This window comes from Pempheris klunzingeri, chromosome 4 (assembly GCF_042242105.1).
Source record: "Pempheris klunzingeri isolate RE-2024b chromosome 4, fPemKlu1.hap1, whole genome shotgun sequence".
Classification (NCBI taxonomy): domain Eukaryota; kingdom Metazoa; phylum Chordata; class Actinopteri; order Acropomatiformes; family Pempheridae; genus Pempheris; species Pempheris klunzingeri.
The window spans coordinates 5620666-5645741 of NC_092015.1; the positions used below are offsets into that span (position 1 = coordinate 5620666).

A 25076-nucleotide genomic window follows, 5' to 3' on the forward strand; every position below is an offset into this window, starting at 1 on the left:
ACATGAGACTTGCCAGTTAGAAACTGCACTACAGAGGAATCTGCATCAGAATATTCTCTTCCTGCATCTGATTTATTCATGAGGGCGAACAAAGCAATCAGATGAGGAAATCTCCCAAATGATGGCTTCATGTGTGTTTTGTGCACCAGAAAGTGTTGGGAAATGATTTGGCTTTATCCATTCCCAGCTAGCTGATTACTCTAGGGCTCTGGCATTGGTTTGTGTCAGAGACTCCCTCCTCGTGTGTGCTTCAGGGTATATATCTATCCACATCTATGTCCTCTGCCACCAAGTGTTGGGCTTCAAAGCCTTTGCCTTCACCACTCCCCCCCCCCCCTTCTCTGCAAAAGTCTCTGCAATTTAAATCACTCATATTCCACTCTGATTGCACAAACATAACCGGAGGGGGTGATAGTGTGCAAACCACACGGACGAACCAACAAACACCTGGTGTCCTGCTAGGGTATCATTACGCTAGCACCAGTTTATACACGTCCTGCCTAGATCAAAACAAAGCGGGACACTTTAGGTGACTTAATCAGGCTGGCTCTGCCTCACAGACTTACTGCAGCTCTGAGTCACTCCCCGCTCTTTGTAAGTGTGAAAGAGTTTGTCCACACGTATGGAGGAGTATTTCTGTGAGGAGTTTTCTGGCACGCTCACACTGGTCAGCAGTGCTGGGAGATTCCTGCTGTGGCTGCGGGGCTCAGCTAAACCTAAAGCTCTTAATTTAACGTGATCTCGTGTGTGTGTGTGTGTGTGTGTGTGTGTTGGTGCATGCGTCCGTCCGTCCGTGTGTGCGCACATGTCTGTTTAGTGCTTGTGAGTGTGTGTGTGTGCGTTGGTATTTTCTCCTGGGCTTCAGTTGTTTGCGAGCTCACAAAATAATGTCACTTCAACAGCAGTTATAGTGGCAGACAGTCAGCTCCCTTTTGTTCTCTTTACAAAAAACAGTGAATCCTTAAGGGAAATTAATTTCCTGTCAGCTTGATATCATATTTAATCATATGTTTATTTTGCTATCTACCTGTTTATTTTCACTTTGTTTCTGAATAATGGCCAAATACAAAATAGATTTTTTTCATCAGTCCTGAAAAGATCATTCGTGGGTCAGACATGACAGGAAAGATGGAAATAAGATGCTACTACATGAAATTATCTATTGATTTTCATGCTGTACTTGTAATACTTATGCAGGATAGTTACAGTGTTCCTCCAGTGTGTCTAACTGCTGTGGAGCTTGCTGAGGCAGAACACAGTTCTAGGTCATATCAGTAGCCAGTAGATTAGACTTGCTAAATTTCAGGGCCATGGGAATGAAAACAAACAAGCAGGATCTGGTTACATTGACCGTTTCCTCACACTCCCCCCTCCCCCCTTATTCTGTCTCTCCTCTAGCCCCTTTATGAATGTTTGCATAGCGAGATGGGCATTAAGTGGGCAAAGCTTGGTTTAGAGGTCAGACTTGCAGATGAGACACTTGAATGCCCTCACACAGACAGGCTCTCTCTGCTTGGGCAGAGTTTGATTAAGGTCTGGGAAGTTTTTTTTTTTTAGGGGGGGGGGGGGCGAAATGTTCAATCTCTTAGTCCATATGCTTTATAGATGGGCATCTGGCGTGAAAAGCCCATTTCCTGTTCCCTCCTCTGAGTCCTCTGGGACACTGTTTGAATCCTGGGACTCGTGACTGTAAAGCTTGACTTGTCTTTGCAGGTGGAGCATAACAAGGAAGGAAAATGCAAACAGCATCCAGCCAGTCCTGTCTGTGACTGTGCCGAATGTATTATAGTATTGATGATTTACAGTGTCATGTATTGTGCTATGAACCTATGTCCTGAGCTCAGGCACTGTGAGAGGAATAGCGTATATTTCTCAGAAGCCCTATTGATAATGCATAGTCCTTATTGAGCATGCGGACATTGTCTCCTCGTGCCACTTTTATAGCCCGTTAAAACCTTTTGACAGGAATTTTAAATGATATGTGGCAAATGCCACATGAAAATGTAGTTAGACCTCCACCTAGTGGCAGTCCAATCACACACACCCAGATCGGAAATGAGTGATACATTTTTAATAACGTTTAAGCCTTTCGTGTGTCTTTTGGACCTTTTTAGGAGGGGAAGAAGAAATTCGATAAGGAAACAGAGAAATACTACTCCACGCTTGAGAGACACCTCAACTTGTCATCCAAAAAGAAGGAAGCATATCTGCAGGAGGTAAAACCAAAGCAAATTTCCTTATCCCCAACATGTCTTTGAATAATGCTGTTTTACGGTCGGCTGAGTGTCTCCCAAAAATAAACTATTGCTTGTGCACTATTCTTTGCTCTCTTCTTCTTTAAGCACACACTGTTTTCCAGGTGGTGACGTAAGCATTAACTCTCTGTCCACACAGTGCTCTCTCAGTTTGACCCCGTCTTTGTCATGGTGCTAACCCTGGTTTGTTTGCTCATTCCCAGGCTGACACGCAGATTGATAAGGAGAGACAACTCTTTTACGACGCGTCCCTTGAGTACGTTTTCAAAATACAAGAGGTGCAAGAAAAAAAGAAATTTGAGTTTGTTGAGCCGGTAAGATAATTATTTTACACATTTCTGTGCTCGGTTTGTGCTGAATGCATGTTGAAGATGCAGTAATTGCTTTGCCTCTTTACTATATGCAGTTAAAAGATTAGCTTAAGTGGCACATACTCAAAATAGCACAGGATCTTTGTACTTACTGCTGATGGAAGTGGCTTTTTGAATGTCTGTTGCCTCTTCTCCTGAGTAAAGACAGGCACAATTATGCATCTCTCACAGGTATATATATGTACGCTTGTATACTCTCACTCTGCATCAAAAACTCTCCGTAATGTAGTCGATCCATTTGGGGAAGGTAGTGGGTAAACTTAGATAAAGTGGTTGTTTTCAAACAAAAAGTGGAAATGCTAATCAAAGCTTCTATGAAAGCCCCCACCATACAGATATGTAAAGTCAGTTCATCTTGCAGTGCACCTTTAGTGGTGAAATTACCAGGGAACATTAAGTTCTTTGGGTGTTGGAAAATCTGGGAACGTGAGATGGCAGCAAAGTGGCTGTTTTAAAAGCCCCCACTCCCATTTGTTTACATGCACTGGCAGGTCACCCAGAACCCAGGCCAGAAATGTAAATCTCCAGGCTCCAGGTAGTGATGGGGAAAATGACATGGCTCACGCTTGCCTGTGATGAATCTGGGAACAGATAAGACGGCTCATCTTTGAACATATGATATACCAAGCCTCATCCTAGAAATGAAATCAGTGGTTGTGTCGGAGGATTTGACTGAGAGCAGCTCTGTGTTTGCAGGATCCTCCATGCCAGAGATCGGATCAGTTTTTTTCCTCCCAACAATACTTCCAGTACTTTTTTCCATAATTTCTGAGGATATTTGTGTGTCATGCAGAAAAAAGGTCGATATCTGCCTGCTATAAAGAACTACAACTTTTTGAAAATGTCCTTTTTCAGCCCTCATCTTATGCACAGTATTCAAAGCGTCAACATGGAAATATTTGTTATTATTATTTATGAGAAGTTAATTAGGTTTTAATAGATAAGACGATATGCACATTATAGATATAGTTTTACTCCAGAAGTGGGTATCCAGAGTGTGACATTTACTCTGATATAATGATTGACAGAATTAACGCAAATTATGTAGTTTCTCTGTGACTGTGTTCTGATTAAATCCATAGTTGAAAAATAAAAAGAATCCCCATAGTTTAGAGAAACTAAATGATAATTGTGTGATTATAACAGTGACTGTAAATATTATGTTGCACTATACCTTTTTTGTGTGTTCTCTCTGGTGTGAATTTGTAATGAAGCTCTATATTGTTTATCAACTCCGTAAATCACCCTTAAATATTGCTCCCCTCCAGCTCCTGGCCTTTCTTCAGGGCTTGTTCACATTCTACCATGAAGGATATGAGCTGGCTCATGAATTTGAGCCATACAAACAGCAGCTCCAGTTCAACCTACAGAACGTAAGTCTTAACACCTCAGGGGTTGCACACAAAGGCAGCCAGCCACGTAATCAGATTCTGCAGCTTATCATACCCCGACATAACTAGCAGAATTTTCACAAATGGATAGCTGTGTGATTCGATGATATTTTCTGCTGCACAGAGGATCAATATTTTCAGAGTGTTGTATTGCATGCAGTTACCGTAGGCCATTTAATGGTACTGTGTCAAAAAAAAAGAGTTGGGGAGTAAAACTACGGCTGCTGCCGTGCCCCCTCCTTTCTATCACCATGACCTCACCACTCGGAGCCTGAGGGCCCAAATTTAGTCTCTGACCCAAAATGTCAGCGCTATTGCCCTGACAATTTCCACTTGGTAACCCTCCCTCCACGTCGTCAGATTCAGAGAGCTCTAATAGGAGCTGGCGAAGGTGAGGCTGTCTCAGCATCTCTGTAGTAGGGGATATGAAATGGCCTCGTGCTGGCCTTTTTGTCTCCACAAAAGAGGATTCCTGACAGTATTAACAACTGAGTCTCTGTCCTAAAGTGGATCACCTCAAGTGCATTCTTCCAATATAAATTTAATGTAGCTGATTTAGATGTTGTGTTTGTATTTCCAAATGGTTTGCCAATGTGTTAGTTATTCTGTTCCCCAGGAGCTCTCATGCAGCTGCACAAATATGGAGCATTTGTCAGATATTTGATGTTTTTCCTTGTATTTCTTTCAGTCTTCTCCTTGATATCATCAAAATAAGTGTATTTTTTGAGATGATGAATTGTAGATAAAAATGCAGATGTGAAACACTTTCCTCTGTTAATGCAATCATGATCCAGTCCTGCTTTTTTTTTTTGTGCAGACACGGAACAACTTTGTGAGCACCAAGCAGGAGGTGGAAAAGCTAATGAAGAGGATAAGGTCTGCAGATCAGGACTATAAACCCCCAGGCCAGTGGACGATGGAAGGCTTCCTGTACGTCCAGGAGAAACGTGAGTCTAGCTGGGCTCTCAGCCAGCCAGGCCCTCTCTCAGCCCCCACTCCCTTCCCACCCGCCACTTATAAGTGCATGGTTTTACATCTATCACCATAAACATGTCTTGCGTTCTCCCAGGCCTCCGGAGAAGAGATCTTCTCACACAGAGCTCATAATTCATCCTGTTTACCGATTTACTTTGATGTGCTCTCAAACAAGGGGCGAGATACCCAAATGGTAGATTTTTATCAGCTGTGATAAACAACTTTTGATTTATCATGCTTTAATTGCAAATTGATTTTCAGAAGTCTGTCCAAAGGCCTGTGATTCTGAGAAATATATTTTTGGCTCAACCTCTGTTTTCTTCTGCATTTTTCTGTCCTAGGACCTCTGGGATGCACTTGGACACGTCACTACTGCACGTATGAGAAAGGCAGCAAGACCTTCACCATGAGCAACACTGAAAACAAGTCGGCCGGGAAACAGGTAGTTTAGTTCAGATTTTCAATTTAGTTCAGTTTAGTTGCACATACAAAGGATAAAAGCTGAGAAAAGACTGAGCGAGTATAATCTGTGTGGGTGAAACAAAGAACTCCCTTGAGGCTTATAAGAATGTTTCACCCCAGAGAAAAGAAAGAGAAAAAACAGTCAAGATGATAGTACTGTGAGTTGGGCACCGAAAGAAACAAAAGACTTGTTAACTCAAAGCTGACAAAAATGGCTCAAAGATGGCAAAATCCACAAATAACAAGAAAGAGGAAAACCTGTTTTTTAACCTTTTCAAAGACCACGTTTGGGTGTTTGTACACAACCACATGAACAGATTCACTTCATTATGAGCAGTTATGTTTACATCAGTGCGAAGTTCAGGAGACTTCATATAGATCAAATGATCAAGTTGTAATTACTTTATACTTTGTGTATTAGACCAATCAACTGGCACCACCTTTTTCCTAATAGGATGATCAAATTACTGTTTTTAGGCTTTTATAAACATTTGAAAGGTAATAATTAAAGATGAATATTTCACAAGTGCATTAAAATTTCATTTTTCATTTAAATTCATGCTTATTTATGTATGGCGTGTTTATTTTTAGAATGGTCTTGTCCTGAACCAGCCAGAGATGTTCAAACTCAAGTCTTGCATTCGGAGGAAAACGGATTCCATCGACAAGCGTTTCTGCTTCGATATCGAAGTGGTTGAGAGGTCTGTGACTGTGTGAAGCTTCTACACGTTCTCAAAAATGTCTTATTACTCACATGGACTGAAAACATGCACAAAATGTGACATTCAATACTCGTACCACCACTTCTAGCATATCAGCATTCGTTCCCCTTCACTAGTCAGGGTAAACAATTAGGGCAAACATTGCATATCACCATTTTACATATTAGCTGTCTGTAAAAGCAACAGTCGCCCACATGGAAACAGTATTAAAGCCACGTACAGTAAGACACACACATAGTTGATCAGAATGTTTCTTCTTCAAGTAGAATATTTTAAGATTGATGAAATGCATGTGGGATGTTTTGTTCTCGTGCATTTTGTGCTTTATCGAACTCAATTGATGCTAGCAATTAACCCAGATTATCATGGGAGTACTCAACATTGCAATAACTGTTCAGGTTTGATTAACATCTTCAAAGAATCCCTGTTTACCAGTGGTAAATGTTTTCAGCTCTGTTTTTGTCCTGCATGTGTCTCAAGTCCTCTCCCTCCCAAGCTCTTGTTTGTTGTATGTCCACAACATCGATATTTACTCCATTTTTGAACATCATTCCGTCTTTTCTCTGTGTCCATGTCAATGTAGAAATGACATCTATCGTGGAACTCTTTTCAGACCACTTCAGTTTTTCTGTAAAGTCCGGTATGTGAACTGACCAGCGCTGCCCTTTCAGAGCCGTTGCATGTGCTGCATGTGTGCTGCTAATCGTATCATTCACTCGGTCTCAAATCCAAGCCTCCTAATGAAATACTGTTGCCTTCTTACCACTTCACAAAATCAGACATATCTTGGTCAATATGGGCTAAAGACACAGACATACTCTGAAATAATTCCCTCTTGTTTACAGTTATTCAAGTAATGCATTGATTTATGTTATTCTGAGAATCAAATTAATTATTTTGTCTCTCTTTAGAAGTTCTTCCAAAGTATCTTTAGCTGTATGGGAACATTCCTAACTGATTTGTGTTTAGTGTTGTTCGGGGGAATGGCTTATGGGATTGCACAAAGATTAAACACCTTAAAGTTGGCTTCTAGCTGATTAACAGTGAACACTGAATTGATCAAGTCATACATTACGAAGGCTTGATATGAGCTCATTATTGTTGTGTATCTCAGAATATAGGCTGAGCTCATCACTGTGCATTATTGTTGCTCAGCACCAGCAGGGCCAGCACTGCTCACCCTTGGTGAGTGTTGCTGAGCATGGACAATAACTGCAGTTTATTTGCTGGACAACTCATTTATCATAAACGGCGAGGCCCCAAGGTGCTTGTTCCAACCACAAGGACAATGTGGGCCAAGCTCCAGTCAGCCTCAAGCTCATCCATTCATCCTCATTATGATAAACATGCTGTTACATCTATAGCCCAGCCAGAATCAGGCCAACCTTCTCAGAACCACACTTTTAAGGAGTTGGTTCATCCAAATTACTGAAGGGGTATTCAGCCATACAAATATCAAGATATTCATCTCCAAAACTTCTGCCTCCACCCCAGGGAACAGAATTTCATTTTTGGTGTGCAAAGCAATAATTATGTTAAAAAAGTTCCAACAGCAGCATGTCCATTGTACTCTTGATAATCCACAGACCTCACGGTCAGCAGTGGACTTCAGAAAGACCTTCCAAAGAAAACTGATAACAGGTTAATCTACAGGGGTCTGTGGATTAGATTAACTGGGCGCTGTTTCTGGAAAGAGATGTTGCTGTTGAATTTTTTCAATCTTTTCAATGTTTTGAGCACCACAAATAAGGTTCTTTCCACCGCCACTGTACTGGGCTGCAGGCACTAATATCAGAGACAGACAGCCTGGTCAAAACATGTCGAGATAGCCCTGCAGGTAACATCTAAAATGGCTGATACTGGTTAATCGCAACACATGCAACTTGAAATGGCTCCATGCTAGTACTAACTATCACTACTGGGTGGGGTTTGTTTTTGTTTGCGCGAATCATCACAAAATGTTATCATTAGGTCACTGGATCCTGAGGCAGTGCTGCGTATCAGCTGCAAATTATGCTCCAGCCAGACCGAGCTATGTAGCACATAATGAGATGAGACATGAGACACGATAGCTGCTGTGCTGTAAAACACAGATCAGATGAAGGTGTGTGCATGTTGGGTGCAAACAAACAAAAAAACAAGAATCACAAAGAATTAAGCACATGTGGGATTTAATTGGGAGTGGAATGTGAAGCACCGAGCCAACTGAGGGCACAGTTTGAAGTCAAGCATTTGCACATGAGCTATTTTAGTCGCACTAGTCCTTTTATAGTGGTCTCAGCCAGTGTAAACATGGTATGTCCAAGGGCCCCAAGGCAGTGAGATCAGACTGAGACCAGCTTTTCTCTGAAATGTTTCCAGGCATGGCGTTATGACACTGCAGGCACTGTCAGAGTCCAACAGAAGACTGTGGCTGGAGGCCATGGATGGCAAGGAGCCGGTGAGGAACTCTGCCTGCTTGTTTTTGAAATATTCATTTTATGTTGGCTGCTGTTTGGCCAGGATGTGTTTTTAGTTGTTCGTTTGACAAGAAAACAACAGCAAAACTAAATTATCGGTCACTGGCACCCTCTTCTGGTGGGTTCAGGTAACGTCTTTTTACCAAAGCATGACCTCACTATTCAGTTGTCCTAATAATAGGTCAGTCCACTCAAGGAAAGGAATTCTGGGAGAAAAAAAAATGACGATTGACTAATGATTGTTGGAAACTCTCTCTAGATTTACAACCTGCCAGCCATATTGAGCAAAAAGGAAGAAAGTAAGTGTGTTTTTGCTTTTGTTTGGTTTTTATTCAGCTGTTTTTTTTTTTTTATCTTTCATCATTTGAATACTTACATTCTGCATATGCAAGACTTCCTATGCACACATCCATATTTCATTACCTATAGCTTTCTTTGTTCATTAACACAATTACTTGACATACACCCACTCAGCTGCCACAGCAGAGCCTTCCAGCATAGGGCTTGTGTCTTATTAGTCAGAGCACAAGCATAGGGGAGAGCGTATTACTCCTGCTTGATGCGTGGTTAACCCAGACGGTAATTGACGTGTCAACTCTACTCTCATGTTGTATTACAGCATTTCTTAATGAGGCGGGCTTTAACTTTGTAAGGAAATGCATTGACCTGGTGGAGATGAGAGGTGAGGAATTTAAATCTCTCCGCTTTTATTCGTCACACAGCTTGAAAGCAGCCTGGCTGCGCTTACGAGTACCAATGCGCTTCATTCATTAGCGGACATGACAACAAATGTTTGAAATGAACAGAAAATCTTTGTTCCTCTCTTCCAGTTCTTTAATTTCCTTCTTTTTATTGCCACGCAGGCATAAGCACAATGGGACTGTACAGAATTGGAGGAGTCAACTCCAAAGTACAGAAGCTGATGACTACAGTCTTTTGTAAGTGGCTTTAAAATAACACATATTTCCCCACTCACAGCTCAGTGGAGTAGAGACTGCTAATGGTATGTGTGTTCACAGGGACTGGAGCCAAAATTTAAAGTAATATCATTTTATTGTTTACCAAGCTTGGAATTATAATCCCTTTTTTGAGTATCTTTTTTTTGTATATACAGTATTGAATGACATTTCCAACATGATATGTTGCAAAACGTGCCTAAATATGTAATTATGTGATAGTGTGTATGAACAGCTGTTATTTGACAACCATCTCAAGTCGAATGTGGAGCTTTAGCAAACATAATGTGAGCCTGTAGAGTGAGGAAAGAGGTCCTCCTTGTGGTGTGACAGTGTAAAAGCCATTTGGCCTCATATTACTTTGTCATTACATTATTAGATGACCCATGGTAATCCTGTTTGCATACATTTCATGCATTTGAGCAGGAAATGTCAGAGTGATTTATTAAGGTCTCTCTTATACTTGATCTCCATCTCTGTGAGACAAAACGCATGTACTGTACTGTTGTGCATTTATTTCAGTGTCTCTTTCAATGCTCATCTAAGCAGCATGTCAGGTCTTGTCAGGTTGTGTTGGTTTCGTCAGGCAGTTTACGGCCTACTCGTTGTGGCGGTATAAAAATAAAATGTGTTTCCAATAGCATCCAAAGCACCTGTGGATATGGACCTGGATCCAGAGACGTGGGACAACAAAACCATCACCAGTGGTCTGAAGAATTACCTCAGGTCAGCTTGCCCCACCAGCTACGGGTCTTTAGCTGTCAGGAATCATCATTACCTCCATAATGCCTCTTTGAAACCTCCCTGGTGTTAGTCATGCATTCAGCCCTGACAATGACTCACGAAAGAAGGTGGCTGTATTTAAAAGACGTCACATCACTCAGGAAATAAATGACAACTGCTCTGTTTATTCACCAGGTGTCTCTCTGAGCCTCTAACGACCTTCAAGCTCCACAAAGATTTTATCATGGCTGTCAGTAAGTTATCAAAAGTTACTAACACCTATAATGCGACTCCTCTATTTTTCTGTTGTTGTTGTTATAAATTAAAGACAGATGCTTGAGTTGAACATAGTCAGATTCAAAACATACACCACTAATGAACCACGTGCATCTGTTTTCTGTAGAAAATGTGGTTTTTATTAAAGGATGTCTATGGGTAGAGGGGAGCAATGGTGAATTTGAATCCAACCTTTTAAATGGGAATTGAGTTTGAACTGAACTGCATGTCAGATTTATTCTTTTAAAATGACATGACTTTTACATCCAGCCCCTGACAGTGGGGAAATCAAATGAGCAAAGATTGAACCAATTACACAGTTGCCATCTCAGAAAGGTGCATCACGTTGCTCTCATGTCAAATGGAAAAGTTAAATTGGTTTAATTTGTGCTCGTTTGCTTCTTCACCTCTGGATATAGTGTCAAAAATCAATAATTGGCAGGTTGGCGTTTTTTATATTAGTATATGAGCCTCTTGATCATTTTATATCAATTTGCCTTTCCTCAGAGTCAGATGACCAGAACTACAGGGTGTGTGCTGTCCATGCTTTGGTTCATAAACTGCCCGAGAGGAACAAGGAGATGCTGGAGCTACTAATAAAACACCTTGTCACGTACGTGTTCCTGTAATGAATCAGTTACATGGCAGCGTTAAAAAAAAAAAAAAAGAGGAGCCCTATGAGAGGAGATTAAAATTGCTGAGACTGATTAAATTGTCTTCGTATTTTCAGGGACGCCTTAATGCATTTGTCGGTGTGTCTCAAACTGTCACGTACATGGTTAAGAGTTTGAATCATGGGTGTATCAGCAGATAACAGCTTCTTACACTTGTGTAACGCCCATTTCCTCTGACTGCAGAGTTTCCACACAAAGTCAGCTCAACCTGATGACTGTGTCCAACCTGGGCGTTATCTTTGGCCCCACCCTGATGCGGTCACAGGAGGAAACAGTGGCCGCCATGATGAACATCAAGTTCCAGAACATTGTGGTGGAAATACTGATTGAAAATTTCAACAAAGTGAGTCATTATTTGTTTCCTTACATTCAAGGTATTTTATAGCAAGATTCACTCTATCATTGCTTACGTTTTTCCATTTTCAAGGTAAAATATTGTGTAATAATGTATAATATCATCATTGCATTGTTGATATGCTGTATGTGTATCTTGATATATTACATTTTCTGGAACTTCAAATGAGAAACTGTTTATAGCTCAAATGACCCAGTTTGAATGTAGATACCTCTGGTTATATTATACCAGAGATACAGAGAGAAAACTACCTCTGTAGAAAATGTTTGATAAATCTCTGATGGTTGACAAAATTCTTGACTCTTATATTGTTTCATTTCATTTCATCTATCTCTGCACTTGTTATTGAGTCTATGAAATATCTGTATCAAACTTCAAAAACCCAATTTAAATTCCAAACTGTATTAATAAGGAATACACAGATTGTTTAGTTGTGTTGTGTATTCAGTGCTCCTTTCTGGGCCTCCAGATCTTTCACCAGCCTCCGGACCCCAATGTGCCCCTACCTCAACCCCAGAGCCGGCCTGGCTCTCGCCGGAGTAGGGCCATCTGTCTGTCCACGGGGCCCAGGAAGCCCCGCAGCCTCTACACCCCAACACTGTGCCTGGCAGATGCAGAAAGTGAGTACCAAAGCAGTGATTACCGCCGCGGGTCATCTCACCACAATCTCCAAAACCCTGTCAGTGGCCTTTGATATCTCTCAGGCATCTGTACACTCAGTCGCACCAAGTTTCTGAAACATTTACCTCATATTAGCTGTTTTTTCATATGTTTCTAAATGTAAAGTCTTCTAAATGAATGCTGCCTCTTAAGAGAAAGGCATTTTCTTTAAGCGGCAGGACAGCCACAATCCCTTCCTCACTCAGCAGGTTTTAATGAGGGCCTTGTGTGCCTCTACTCTGGTCCCTGCATAGGTGACACTTTCAGCAGCAGTCCAAGCAGCACCCCTATGGGCAGCATGGAGTCTTTGTCCTCCCACTCCTCTGAGCAGAATAGCTCCTCCAAAACAGCTTCCTCCGCTCAGGTCAAGGACAAGTCGCTCCTGGACCTCCGCCGAACACCATCACAGCTCTCAAATGGCCCCAGGAGCACGGTGTGTGTCAGCAGCCCAGAGTCCAGCTCCAGGGAGGACGCAGGGCGTACAGATGGAGAGTCAGAGGATGCTCTCAGCTTGTCCTCGGTCAGCACCGCACCCAGGCTGTCGCCCGCCCCCAAAAAAGCCCCCCACTGTCGCACAGACCTCAGGCCAGCACTGCTGAACCGCTCAGCTGCTCCTTCTCTGAAATCCCTGCATATATCTGAAGGTAGGACTTCAAGCATCAAGTAAATTCCAGTTGAACATTGCCCGTCATTAGTTCACTGATGTTGTTTATATTGTAGCAATGACAGGGAAAGAAAGACAGCACCCCCTCGACTTAAGCATAAGATAAACAGTTAACAGAGTTAGAATATTTTCTTCGTGGAGTTTCTTGCTACAGCATGTGAGCTGTTTGAGTATCACACTTGAGTGTCTGCGTGTCGTTTACATGGAGTCAGGAGCTATTATCTGTGTTTTTCCCTCAAGGTCGCAGGAGCTGCTCTGGATCTGTCCAAAGTCTGGCAACACTGGAGTCCAAAGAGAGTTTAAAGCCTACTGAGCACCCGGACCTTCCACCGAAACAAGTGATCCGCCACAGGATGGACACCTCAGTCAGCAATGGCTACCAAAGGCCCGGCTCAGTGTAATGAGTCTAATAAGCCTAATAATTCTGCTCATCTTAACCTACCATTTCTAATACAAATTATGATATCAGCTGCTGTGTAATGCCATCTATGAAATCTTATCTTGTGGACAAGTGAGTTCATTATCACTCGCCTAAAACCCAGAGCGGAGATGATTAATTGAATAAACGATTTCACAATTGGCAGAAAATTATCAATAACTGATAGTAAATTAATAGTGGTTAACTACATAAGCAAAAAAAATGACAAACATTTGATGGTTTCAAGCTCTCAGACGTCATCTAATATCTTTGGGCTGTTTAATTCCAGCCTTCATGCCGGCTCTGGGTAATTTCTCACTATTTTCTGACGTTTTATAGACAAATATGTGTCTTTAAAGCCATTGTTTTTGTAACTAAATGTCAGTAATGCTTGAAGACAATAGTTCAGCAGCATGTCTCTCCCATGTGAGTCATCAGCCCCCTCCTTCGTCTGTGTTTGAGCACTGAGAGGTCTCTAAGATCAGATGAGTATGTGTTAGGAGATTTATGTCTTTTCCTCTCTGGTGGGAGAGCTGGCTTTAATTACGCTCTGCCTGTTCTGGGGTTGATGTGACCCAGCACCAGTCTGCACTCGTTCTCTCGGGACAAATAGACTGTTTGACTTGTCATGTCTGAGAAGCCAGTCACACGGCCTCTCGGCTCGTTTCCTTGTATAGCGCCCACACTGCTTGCCCAAGGCTCCGTCGTGCCCTTGACTCAGAGGTTCTTGCACGCAGGGTCAAGTGCAGCCTTGTTATAAAGTTTAACTCAATTCGGCATCATGCTGAAGCCGAGTCCGCCCAGTGGAAGGAAACCTCCCGTATTGTGTTGTTGCGCCTTTCACCTCATTCTAAACAATGAAGCAACCCTGACAGGGCAAAGAGAAAGTGGACAGGCTTGTTTTTGTTTAAGGTTTAGGCTTGAATATCTGTCTGAGGCACCACTGCTGATTTTATAGACTATGATTTATCAAAATAGATCACACTAGTGTTTTACTTACTCTGATCAGCTGATTGCAGGACATTTTCTTTTTTTTGCAATACATAATTTAACAAACACTTTGTTTTTTATTGTGTATGTGTTTGTGTATTTTATTGTTGATACGATCAAGAGGAGTGAACTCTATTGTTATTCATGTTGTTTCAGGGTCGCTGCCAGAGCACTGCTTTTTGAAAATGCCTCTTCCTCACAGTCTGCTCCAGTCGGAAGGTGCTGTAAAAACATGACACCTAACGCAACAGTTGTACCTTATTAACTCTCACTCTCAACTATGCCATGACATTACCTGTTTTTGTTGTCTCCACAGAGATGCCAAGGCGATGTATTCGTGTGAGGCAGAGCACAGCCATGAACTCAGCTTCCCCCAGGGGGCGCACTTCTCTAACGGTGAGCACAGCCAATTTAAGGCAAACATTGTCTCCCTCAGCTGACAGTTACTTCGCTCACAACAGCACACAGGCCTCCTTGCGTAGGCCGAATAGACATTTGAACAGTGTACACAGACAGTCTGTTGTGTATTGGCGTCACACAGCAAGGACGTGGCTAATTCCCAGTGTTATGTGAAGGCATAGTATAACTTTGCTCTTAGCGTGACACCCCCATACACATTGCTGAAATCCAAACAGCCCCAGGATTTTTTTTTTTATTGCCTCTTGCCTTTTCCATGAAGAGATGACTTGGCCCTCAACCAATGCAGGCAGGTCACTGTAACCTAGTGATGGAAGGCACCAGTGCCTGTTCCCTGTTAACACAGCCTGCCGAGCCAGCAGCCAAATGCAAAAACGTCAACAAACGCTCCCTTCCACTTACCAGCAGGCAGAGGACTTTTATTGCTCACTTCGCTAATAGGCCATTTTCATCTCTACATCCTTGTCCAGCTTAACTCTTTTAGCTGATCATGTTTTAAAGCTGTTATTGCATCACAGCAGTCTTGTTTTTATGATTCATACTGTATGTGTGTGATTAAGCTTAATTGTACCCACAGGTAGATTGGGTTAGGTAGATTGGGTTAGGTAGGCATCCATCTTGACATACATTTTACAAACCACACAGACAATGGACACGCATGATAAAAGCACTCAAAGCCTTAATCTGCTTTAAGTGTTTATTTTTCTGCCTAATATTTTTTTTAGGGGGGGGGGGCACTGAACACAGGCTGACTGACTACATCAAGACTCTGCTCCTCTCTTTTCTGCGACTACAGTTGTTGTTTCTCTCTTTTTGTCCTTTAGTCTACCCGTCAATTGAACCAGGCTGGCTCCAAGCAACATACGAGGGAAAAACTGGTTTAATCCCTGAGAATTATGTTGTCTTCCTCTAACAAGCTGGTAACCATTGCATCTTTTTCATGGTATCCATGGAAAGAAATAACACACAATGTGGTGGACTCTTGTAATTTGCCATTTGTTGCTGGTAAGTGACATTTCTGCATTTTATGGAGTCTTAGCAGAAGTCTAAAAGTGTACCTCCTTCTCTGTAAAGACTTAATTCTGAAATGTTTGGGGAATTTGCAGAGATGTAGAAGAAGAAATAAGTATGACATTATTGTAAGATGTAAATATAATACCCATTGACTGCACTGATGGTTTTAGTCCCAGTATTAACCTACAGATTCACAAACCAATCACATCCCATTGCACAAGATTTATTCTCAGAAATATATTATCTTTAACGTTCCCATTATATCAACATAACATCCTCATCTGGTCGCCAATGGAAATCTGTAGTTTTGTAAACATACTGTAATTGAACAAACTGTGATTATAAATAAGGATACTAATCTAATCTATTAGAATCTACTAGAAACAGCATAATGGGTTTGCACCTTAATTATCATGTTTATGGCCTGTGATCATTGTTCATCCACTGAGCCTGCTCCCTGCTGCAGCGCACTTTCTGGTTAGCTACATGGTACTGTACTGTGGTTAATGCTCATGAGTTCTTCTGTAATTGCTGATCAAAACTATTTACTTTTTCTACCTTTTTATTACTATAAATTATCACTTCAAACATATGCAATGTGTAAAAATGTGTTTTTTAATGCCATGAATGCTATGTCCATGAGGTGGAGCCTTCACCTTTAATTCCTGTTGTGGTACTGTACTCACTGGTACACTGGTGTACTAGTAATGACAACTAGACATGTCTCAGATTATATGTCATAGATGCCATTTAATATTTAATTTTCTTTTACTGTCACAACATTTCCAAAATACAAAGTCCATAATTATCTAAAAAGTTAACAATGATACTATTTCAGGAAAAACATAAAACAAAATAATCAACAACCCTTTCGCTCTACAGTTATTTCAAACTGAAACATTACTGCAAAGTAAGACGTTCTCTGGTGGCCAAAAATGTATTTGGGAAGGTATTTGAGGTCTTGCACTTGCCAAGATCAGGATGTTCTTTTCTATTAACATCTTTAAGAATGCGAGGTGGCCTTGAACCTTGATGCTGGAATAATACTCCCTTACAGTCTGAATTTGCAGGGGCATGTCACGGAAATGATATCCATATCCTGAATATGTAACATTTGGCATCCTTTTGGTTTTTTTTTTATATGGCAAGCTTGTTTCCGTGCAATCATCTGCTGTGTCCTGACATTGCATAAACATGTCTATCAATAAATTCTGATTTATTCGACCTATGCTACAAATTCTTTGTCACATTTAGTGAAACGTTAGCTTGTGCGCTGTGGCGAGAAACTCAGTAAAATAATGAGAATGGAATAATGAGAGCACATTGTAAGTGTATTAACTGGCAGAGGGTAAAATACAGCTGTCTCTTTGTGTCCCTACTTATAGACATAGTTGTGATTTTCACTGACAAAAGCTTTTATCAGACTGGATGTTTATATAGTTCTCCTCTAGTACAAAATACAGTAGGTTCCTTCCTATCTATAGCTACATTACTATAGCTACAAATTAGCTTTTATTGCACATTTTCATTGCTTTGTTTCATTGTTAACTGTACTGTAACAACTAGAAAAACATAGTAACCATTAAGTCAAATTTGATTTTAATTTGTGTTAATTTGTTTTGGATTTTGAGCCAAGGGAAAATGAATTCATTCTTTTTAGAGATCTCTTTTTAAGGATTTCTGAACATTGTGAATTTTAAATCACTCTCTTCTGTGCTAACTGACTTTTTCCAATTCATTCACAAAAAAATGTAACAAATATTTTAATATTTAAATGTATTTTCCCAGTTTCTCCTCCCTGAAGAGTCACACTGATGCTAACCCTTAAAGAATTAGAATTTAGTTTAAGTGGCAGGTTTCTGTGTCTGTTATATCTCTAGTGGTTCTCAAAATCTACTCCATATTAGCCAGTACCATCTGTACACAAGTTGTAGGAAACATCAGATTTATACTTGTGGGAGCTATATTGATTGATGCCTCTGAAATCATATTATTCAAGATAGTTTTGTACTAAAACCATAGTTTTAAGGAACATGTGTATTCTGTTTTACCTCATAAAATAAAAGGGCTAAAGACCATTAGAGGCAATCTGGCAAAATATAGATGACAGACTACAATAGTGAAGGCTATGAAGAATCCAGTAATTGACGGGTCAGTTATCCAGTCACAAGATGTCTCAGCAGAGTTGTGATGCCTGTGCTGGCATCGTCACTTGGTGTGGAACAAGAGAGGCCTCACCATGCCCGCCAGGACCTTGGGAAGCTGGGAGGCAATGACCTCTGACATCATCTCAGGAAACTCCACTTTCATGGCGTCTGCTTGGATAAAGGTGCTCAGACAGAACAGGTTGACCTTCTTCACTATCTGTCAGAAAAAGAGACATTCATGTTTGTCTTGGTGCTCATGAAAGACTTGATGTATGACATGAATAATTATGTTGTTCTCAGATCTGTGAGGCAGCGTACATCATGCATGGCGTCCATCAGTTTGGTGAGGTGGTAGAATCGCTGTGAGCTGGCCACCAAGCCCTTCTCCCTCATGTGGATAGCCTTGGTCAGCTCCCGGATGTAGTTTTGTCTCATCTCCTCAAATGCTGCCTGACTTTTGAGTCCCTCAAGAGGCACTGAGAGAAGACAGGACATTTGTAGATGCAAAACAACAATAATGTCTCCAAAAACTATGCACTTTTAAATGTAGAAAGCAATTACTCAGTTTCAAAAGCTATACAAACCCTCTGAAAATGTAACAGAAGAGATATTCAGCAGTGGCTGTTTTGGAAATAAAATGCTGCTATTAAAACAACATGTTTTGGTCAGTGTAAAACTAGAACTTGATAGCAGCTGCTACATAAATCTTGTCAAGGTCCAGCTGCCCTGTACAACACTCCCTTTATTGTGTGCCTCTTGATGGTCATCAAAGCTTCACATCTCTGCTTGCAACACTGTATACTGAGAGCAATTCATTCAAATAAGAAGGTCAACAGAGCATGAAGTGAGTAATCTTGAATCTAATTCAGGAAGTTCTCTGTGTTTTACCTGTGTTGAGTAATATAATGGCCTTCATGCAGAGGAACTCCTCCCGGCTAACTTGTAGATTTGAAAACTCCTGTGGGATGAGCTGTATTGCCAGGCAGAGGTCATAAATTGGAGATCTCCTCATTTGCTCCCTGACGGACAGAAACACAAATCTCTGAATGTTACTGAACATTTGAAAGCCCCTTTTTCATCCAAAACCACTGCTTTCATCAGTGTCATGTCCATAATTCATTATGAATTCCACTTAATTATGAATCATTGTGATTTGTGAATCAAAATCCAACTCAAATTGCCTGTGTGATGGTTGTTACTTACTGACTAAGAACCAGATCAGGTGCGAAGTATAAATATTCACTGGTGACATTCTGAAAGGAGCGCCACCCAAGAGAGAACACCATCAGATTCATCCACGAGTACTGGATGAGCGTCATCTGATCAGTGATGTGAAGATTACGAAACCCTAAGAAAATGAAATCTATATTTGAGAACTATTAATTTGTCAGCTTTTGCTCCATTGTATTTTTTTCATAGTATACCATCCAGGTTAGGATACACCATCCTACCTAGTGGTGTAGAACATTGGTTTACCACTAATATTTTGGCTCGGCTCACAGCTTTATATCCAAAGATTTAAACAAGTCATCTTTTAACATTTCCTGTGACAGTCAAATTATTTTATAACACGTAATAACACTTTTCTCATATCCAATATTCATGCATTTTTTTTATCTCAGTGTGTAAGGCCGAGACCTTCGCCGAGGCCTGCCCGTAGATCCCTATGGTGATAACAGTGGTGACCCTGAGCTGCAGAGAGCCGTTACCTGGCAGAGACTTGGACCACTTGACTATCCACAGCAGCTGTTTCTCACACAGCCTGTTGAGACTGTTGAGCAGAAGATGCGGTACTTCAGGCTGGGAGTTGTCATAACCCGAGTACACAATCTCTGGTTCGACGTTTTCCAGGATATTGATGATCTGTGGGGAGAGTTGCACCTCACGGATGCCTGGTATGCAAGACATGGAGGTCAAGGCCTGACTGTCACCGGACATGGCCAAGTGGGACTGGAACATCAGGGACGGGGCCAACCCCAAGGCTTTCAAAGCCCCAAAACGCTTCAGCTTCCTGCCTGTGACATGAATACAAGGCCAGGTTAGATCTGATGACAGAGAGCACAATGTGTGCCCATAACACATTTGAGCGGTAAAATTGCTCATAAAAATGCACTTGAACAAGTTGAAAGGTAAATACCTCTGTTTGCAAAAGGAGTTTAGTTCATTATTATCTTTTGGTCTGAGAACTTAAACATTCTCCACCAGCCTGATGCTATTCGTGATCATTTAAAAGTGTGACTTAGTACTAGATAACCAGGATCAGTTTAAGTTCTGCCACATGGGTGCATTTACTCCATGCAAAGAGAAATCCGACCAAATGGTACCTCCAAGCATCATTCCCGCTTGATAGCATTTTCGGAGACGACACGCGGGGCAATTTTTCCTCCGGATTTTGTCCACAATGCAGTCATTTCGCCCAGCGCAGAGATAGCTATGATGTCCTGTTGAGTGAAAGGGTGCAGACAATGCACACAATTTTAACCACTTGATTTTCAAATATGTAGGGAGGTAGAGTGGCACATAATGAGGAGAAAAGGCGTTGAAGGGCTCTTGACTATTAACATGGCTACTCCATCCACACTGAGACAGCATTCTCAGGAGGGATCTAAAGAAGAAAATTAGAGGCAAGGCTGTGAGGACAGAGTGACACGGCCATGATGAGACATAGTGGCTCTTACATATCTTGCGTTGCGAGATAACAAGAAAAACAAGTACAAGATGAAGAACACTGTGAAAGCTGGTCAGTGTGATACTGTTGCTAATGACCTTTAACAACTACCATAGAAGGTCACTCAAATTTGATGCGATAACTCCTCTTCAATGTACCACAGCACACTGTAGACCTGTATATAGAATAGCTGATAGTAGAGATTAATATTCAGTTACAGCCTACATGGCCTCCTTTCTTTGTTTGATTTTTCATCTTTTAGTTTTTTTGTCCTGAACACCGCTCCCTAATCAACAGAAGAAACTAAACAAATTAGCAGTTGCAGGCACCCTAAAAATCAAGTATCGCCCTTTACACAGCATGTATAATGAAATAACAACAGTGGGCATGAAACTACACATTGCACCAACATAACACAGGCAACAGCAAAAGATACAGCTTAATTGAATAAGGAGATGAAAATGTCCTAATAAAACAGTCATGCATGTTTGATCAGCTGTCACAAGCTAGATGTTAAGAAGAATCATGAAAATGAATAAAAACTGAAGGAAAAGTGATTAAACTGTCTGTTGTAGCTGCTGATTTAGGTTTTTCACCTTTATAACCGTCCCAATACAGTATTTATGTGGCTTGCACGGTATTTTACCAAAACAAATGAAAAGATCATGTAGAATTTACGCTCAAAATGATTTGTAAATTTGGACTAAACATTTACAGAAGTAGATAAAAAAGTTTTCTTTGCTCACCTTCCACCGCTCTTTTAAAAAAGACTTTACAGCTCCCGCAGGTTAAGACTCCGTAGTGGCAACCAGATGCCTCATCACTACAGATCACACACATTCTCTGAGGTGGCATACTGGATGAAGAAAAAAACCTGCGTTGATTGATGAGTTCATTATTTATGAAGCTGAAATCATACAGAAACTCCTGCCGGGTCCATTCTGCCTTAAAGCTGAACACCCTGATTTTACAACCTAAACCTCCTTTTAAACTTTTGACATGACTTATTATGTCAGTACATAGATGTTTTACCCCTTATTGTTACTTACTAAGAGTTTGATCCTTATTAGACCAAATGTTGCTTTAACTAAGCAGTGAATCATTAATTGTTGAGTGAATTTAAAGCTTATTTAAGAACTGTTTCTATGATTGTAAGGAAAGAAAAGACCCTTAAAGATCCAGAGTTTATATTGACTATATAACTTTTTCTTTTTTTCTTTTTTTTCAGGGGCTTCCTGCTGCCCCAAAGTGGAAAAACACAAATAGGATCAGACTCACTCTTGTTTTCAATACAAAAGCACTTGCTTCATGATTTACTTCATGACTTACAGATATTTAAACAAGACTGTAAAGTTTTTTCATCTTTGCAGAGATAGCCTGTGTAGCCATAAACAGGTCATTTTTGTGCAGTGGCAACAATTCTTTCCTAATATTGGTCTTATATAACTATCTGATCATTAATTTGTGTAGGCCTATAATAGGGCAACACTGTTGTCTACTTTCTTTTAACTCTGTCACACAAGCATATAGCAAACTAACATTCAGCAGGTTCATGGAGGACTCAGTTTTGTAGAAAAAGTTCATAAGGAACTCTGTATTTCCATATCGACCCTGATACTCAAGGTTTTCATGGACTAATTACCCGGGGAATGTGGAGAAAGGCGATGCGTTCCTCTGAGACGGGGTCTGGCTCTGGATCCCATCATAGCCGCCGTGTGTGAACGGGTCGTCGGTCACACCTGCCGACTGGCACCAGTACTGAGACTCAGACATCTGCATCTGCCAACGGGAAACCTCGTTCTTGTAGATGGCGAGTTGCGGAGCCGTGTGTGTGTTGGCGTCAAAGCTGACGACAGCCTTCCCGGGCAAACCACACCTGGACTCAGCCCTCGCCTGGCTCAGCGCCGGTAGCTGCTCTGACTGGTTCAGGTCGATCAGAAAGTTTGGAGATCCCTCCAGCCCCGGGCGAGGACCCGCGGTCGGCGTGCAGCCGGATGACTCGCCGTCACTGAGCCCCAGCTGCGGCTTCTTGTTGGCATCACAGCAGGTGTCAAGAGCAGGTATCTCCGCTGAAGCATCAAAGCTGGGACAGGAGGCGTCCATGATGACAGTCGGCTCTTTTTCGTCTTTGATGAACTTACACACTCCGGTTGTCGAAGAGAGGCTTAAACTTGCGCCTGGCAAACTTTCGGATGTGGCCACATTCGTCCTCTGAGCGTTTACAAAATCTTCCCATGGCACGCTGTCACACTTCAAATATTCGCTGCTGCGGTCATAAAAGTGTTTTGCAGCTAGTGAAGCATCGAGTATGGTACAGTCTTTGAAAACTGCGCCGTCGCTGCTTGAATCTAGACCGTGGATGAGTGCGCCGCCGTTTCCAAAATTACGCACGGAGGAGGACATGCAAGTTAGAGACTGCAGCTCGTTAGATAATTTGTTATTACTGTACCCAGCTTCAATCAGCTCACTTACTCTTGTATTTGTGGAATCAGCAATCGAAGTACTGATGGTGCTCATCCTTCCGTTTATTTTATTTTCCATTTTCTGAAGGCGAAGCGCACAGCAGAGACTGGAGCGCGCCCGTACCAAAGTGGGGAAGTGTGTGATAAGTTGTGGCTCAGAGACTTTTCCTGTAATCCTCCTCCCCGTCGAGGAAGGCTGTGACTTCGCCTGTCTTTAAAAGAGTCTATTCCATACAATTTAACAACTGTTCAGACAAGAAAAGAAAAGCTTTTATCTTAGGCGTGGATGAGGGATTAGATTAAGTTTAGGTGCTGTAATGAATATTCAGAAAATGAATATGGCATAGTTAAATGAATTACAAGTATATCTCCTTCTCCTGGTTGTGGGTGTCATGTTTCAAAGCTGAATATTATGTTATTTTCCTTTTCACAGATTTCCAATAACTTTGCTCGCTCAAAATGAATAGCCCATAAACAGCCAACAAGAATCAATGCAGAGCCACACTGCCCTTACAGCAGACTTGCTTTTTAATTGCCAGCCGATGAGGAGAACTGGCGATGGATCACTTTAAATGTCAAGGCTCATTGATAGGTTTCCACCATTACTTAGCATGAATGAGGTGCAACATTTCGACATGTTTTGACAAAATGAGAAAATATTGTATATTCGGTCCCTTTAGAATACAAGTCAGTTCACTAAGTTAATAATGACCTCGACACTCATTCAGTCATCCTTAGCAGTGCTGCTGAGTTCAGCTGAGGGTTAAGAACCTCCATTAGGTGTATTATGCAGTGAGCTGTTCAATTATAAGTTAATGGAGATTTATGTAAGGTCTGTAAGTCAAAGCAGTAATAAATACGACTTGTAAAAGATGGTGATTAATGTTTCTTGTTAAAATCTTTTCCATATTCGCATATTTGCATCTATTTAAAGTTGCTTAAAACTTAAGTCCCTCATTTAATACAGCCATCGTTGGATGTGTATCTTAGAGGAACAAACTAGAATACAGGGGGTCAACAACGACTCTGTCAGATGGTGTGAGCTCAACCAGCTTCACATCAATACCAGCAAGACAAAGGAGATGATGATCGACTTCAGGAGGAAAACGTTCATCGACTGACAACACACATGGCCTGTACAAGAAGGGCCAAGCTGCCTCCACCTGCTGAGGACACCGAGGTCCTTTGGAGAGTGCACAAGATTGCTCAGGACTTTTTACGACACTGCGGTAGCTTCGGCTATCTTCTATGCTGTGGTCTGCTGGGGAGGAGGTGCAGCAGAAAGTTCAACTGACTGATCAGGAGGGCTGCCTCTGTCCGTTGGACTCCACTAAGTAGGTGGGTGAGAGGATGATGTTCGCCAAGCTGACATCTGTCATGGACAACACCTCTCTCCCCCTGCATGAGTCTATGGAGGCCCTGAGGAGCTCCTTCAGCAGCAGACTGATTCACCCACGGTGTAAGAAGGAGCACTACCGCAGGTCGTTCATCCCCAATGCTGTTTAACAACAGTGTTACATAATTCTCCAACTATGACAATATCACAGCCGCCACCTGCACTTTATCACTACTCATTTCTCCTGTGCAATACATACATGTATGTATTTTATATCTTTCTTGTATTTTTTATATTTGTATTTAATTCTTTGTTCTTTATATCCCTTGTTTTTGCACTACTTCTGTTACTGGCACTTACTGTCTCTGAACTCTCTGAAGTCTATCTCCGCAGTGTGGGATAAATAAAGTCTCTCTTATCTTATCTTAAGCATTATGTTTTTGCTTTATATTTGAACAAATGTACATAAGTGAAGAATATCTGTATATGCATATTCAGTCTGAGAGTTCTCTATGTTTCTTAAAGGACACTGTGTCACGAGAGCACCCCCATCTCCTTTGTACTCATTTAATTAACATTTCTGTTATCTCAGTTTGATAACAGACGCTTTCACTATTCAAGTTAATCAGCTGAGTAGCTATGGATGGTGCTGATGCATGTAGTTATGATGCACACATAGGC

At 41.4% G+C, this 25076-nt stretch overlaps 2 protein-coding genes across 3 annotated transcripts in view; one reads left to right on the forward strand and one right to left on the reverse strand.

Moving 5' to 3' along the window:
* Positions 1-17472, forward strand: part of LOC139200296 (rho GTPase-activating protein 42) — a 57831-nt gene extending 40359 nt beyond the window's left edge. The window contains exons 5-25 of one of the 2 annotated variants that reach the window (XM_070829554.1): positions 2115-2216; positions 2459-2569; positions 3895-3999; positions 4835-4964; positions 5334-5434; positions 6046-6155; positions 6760-6816; positions 8538-8616; positions 8895-8934; positions 9255-9317; positions 9499-9573; positions 10233-10317; positions 10510-10568; positions 11098-11203; positions 11448-11607; positions 12089-12239; positions 12534-12923; positions 13184-13340; positions 14508-14570; positions 14668-14747; positions 15593-17472. In XM_070829554.1, the coding sequence (XP_070685655.1) occupies positions 2115-2216; positions 2459-2569; positions 3895-3999; positions 4835-4964; positions 5334-5434; positions 6046-6155; positions 6760-6816; positions 8538-8616; positions 8895-8934; positions 9255-9317; positions 9499-9573; positions 10233-10317; positions 10510-10568; positions 11098-11203; positions 11448-11607; positions 12089-12239; positions 12534-12923; positions 13184-13340; positions 14508-14570; positions 14668-14747; positions 15593-15681 (2313 nt within the window). In that variant the 3' untranslated portion in view covers positions 15682-17472. The remainder of the gene's footprint in view (positions 1-2114; positions 2217-2458; positions 2570-3894; positions 4000-4834; positions 4965-5333; positions 5435-6045; positions 6156-6759; positions 6817-8537; positions 8617-8894; positions 8935-9254; positions 9318-9498; positions 9574-10232; positions 10318-10509; positions 10569-11097; positions 11204-11447; positions 11608-12088; positions 12240-12533; positions 12924-13183; positions 13341-14507; positions 14571-14667; positions 14748-15592) is intronic. The other variant, XM_070829555.1, reaches the window with a different exon arrangement.
* A 518-nt stretch (positions 17473-17990) lies between these two features.
* On the reverse strand, positions 17991-23178 carry pgr (progesterone receptor). The gene is made up of 8 exons (XM_070829556.1): positions 22240-23178; positions 21344-21453; positions 20254-20370; positions 19639-19944; positions 19133-19277; positions 18818-18948; positions 18248-18405; positions 17991-18146 (listed from the first exon to the last, which is right to left on the reverse strand). The coding sequence occupies exons 1-8, from the start codon at positions 23136-23138 to the stop codon at positions 17991-17993; spliced, it is 2022 nt and encodes a 673-aa protein (XP_070685657.1). The 5' UTR covers positions 23139-23178.
* Positions 23179-25076: the final 1898 nt, after the last annotated feature.

Excerpts from the sequence above, each read along its gene's own strand:
- pgr (XM_070829556.1), bottom strand. The coding sequence starts at position 23,138 with ATGGAAAATAAAATAAACGGAAGGATGAGCACCATCAGTACTTCGATT. Across the intron at positions 20,371-21,343 it reads TTTTAAAAGAGCGGTGGAAG|GACATCATAGCTATCTCTGC; the intron begins GTGAGCAAAGAA and ends TTCACTCAACAG. Across the intron at positions 19,945-20,253 it reads AGCGGGAATGATGCTTGGAG|GCAGGAAGCTGAAGCGTTTT; the intron begins GTACCATTTGGT and ends TTCATGTCACAG.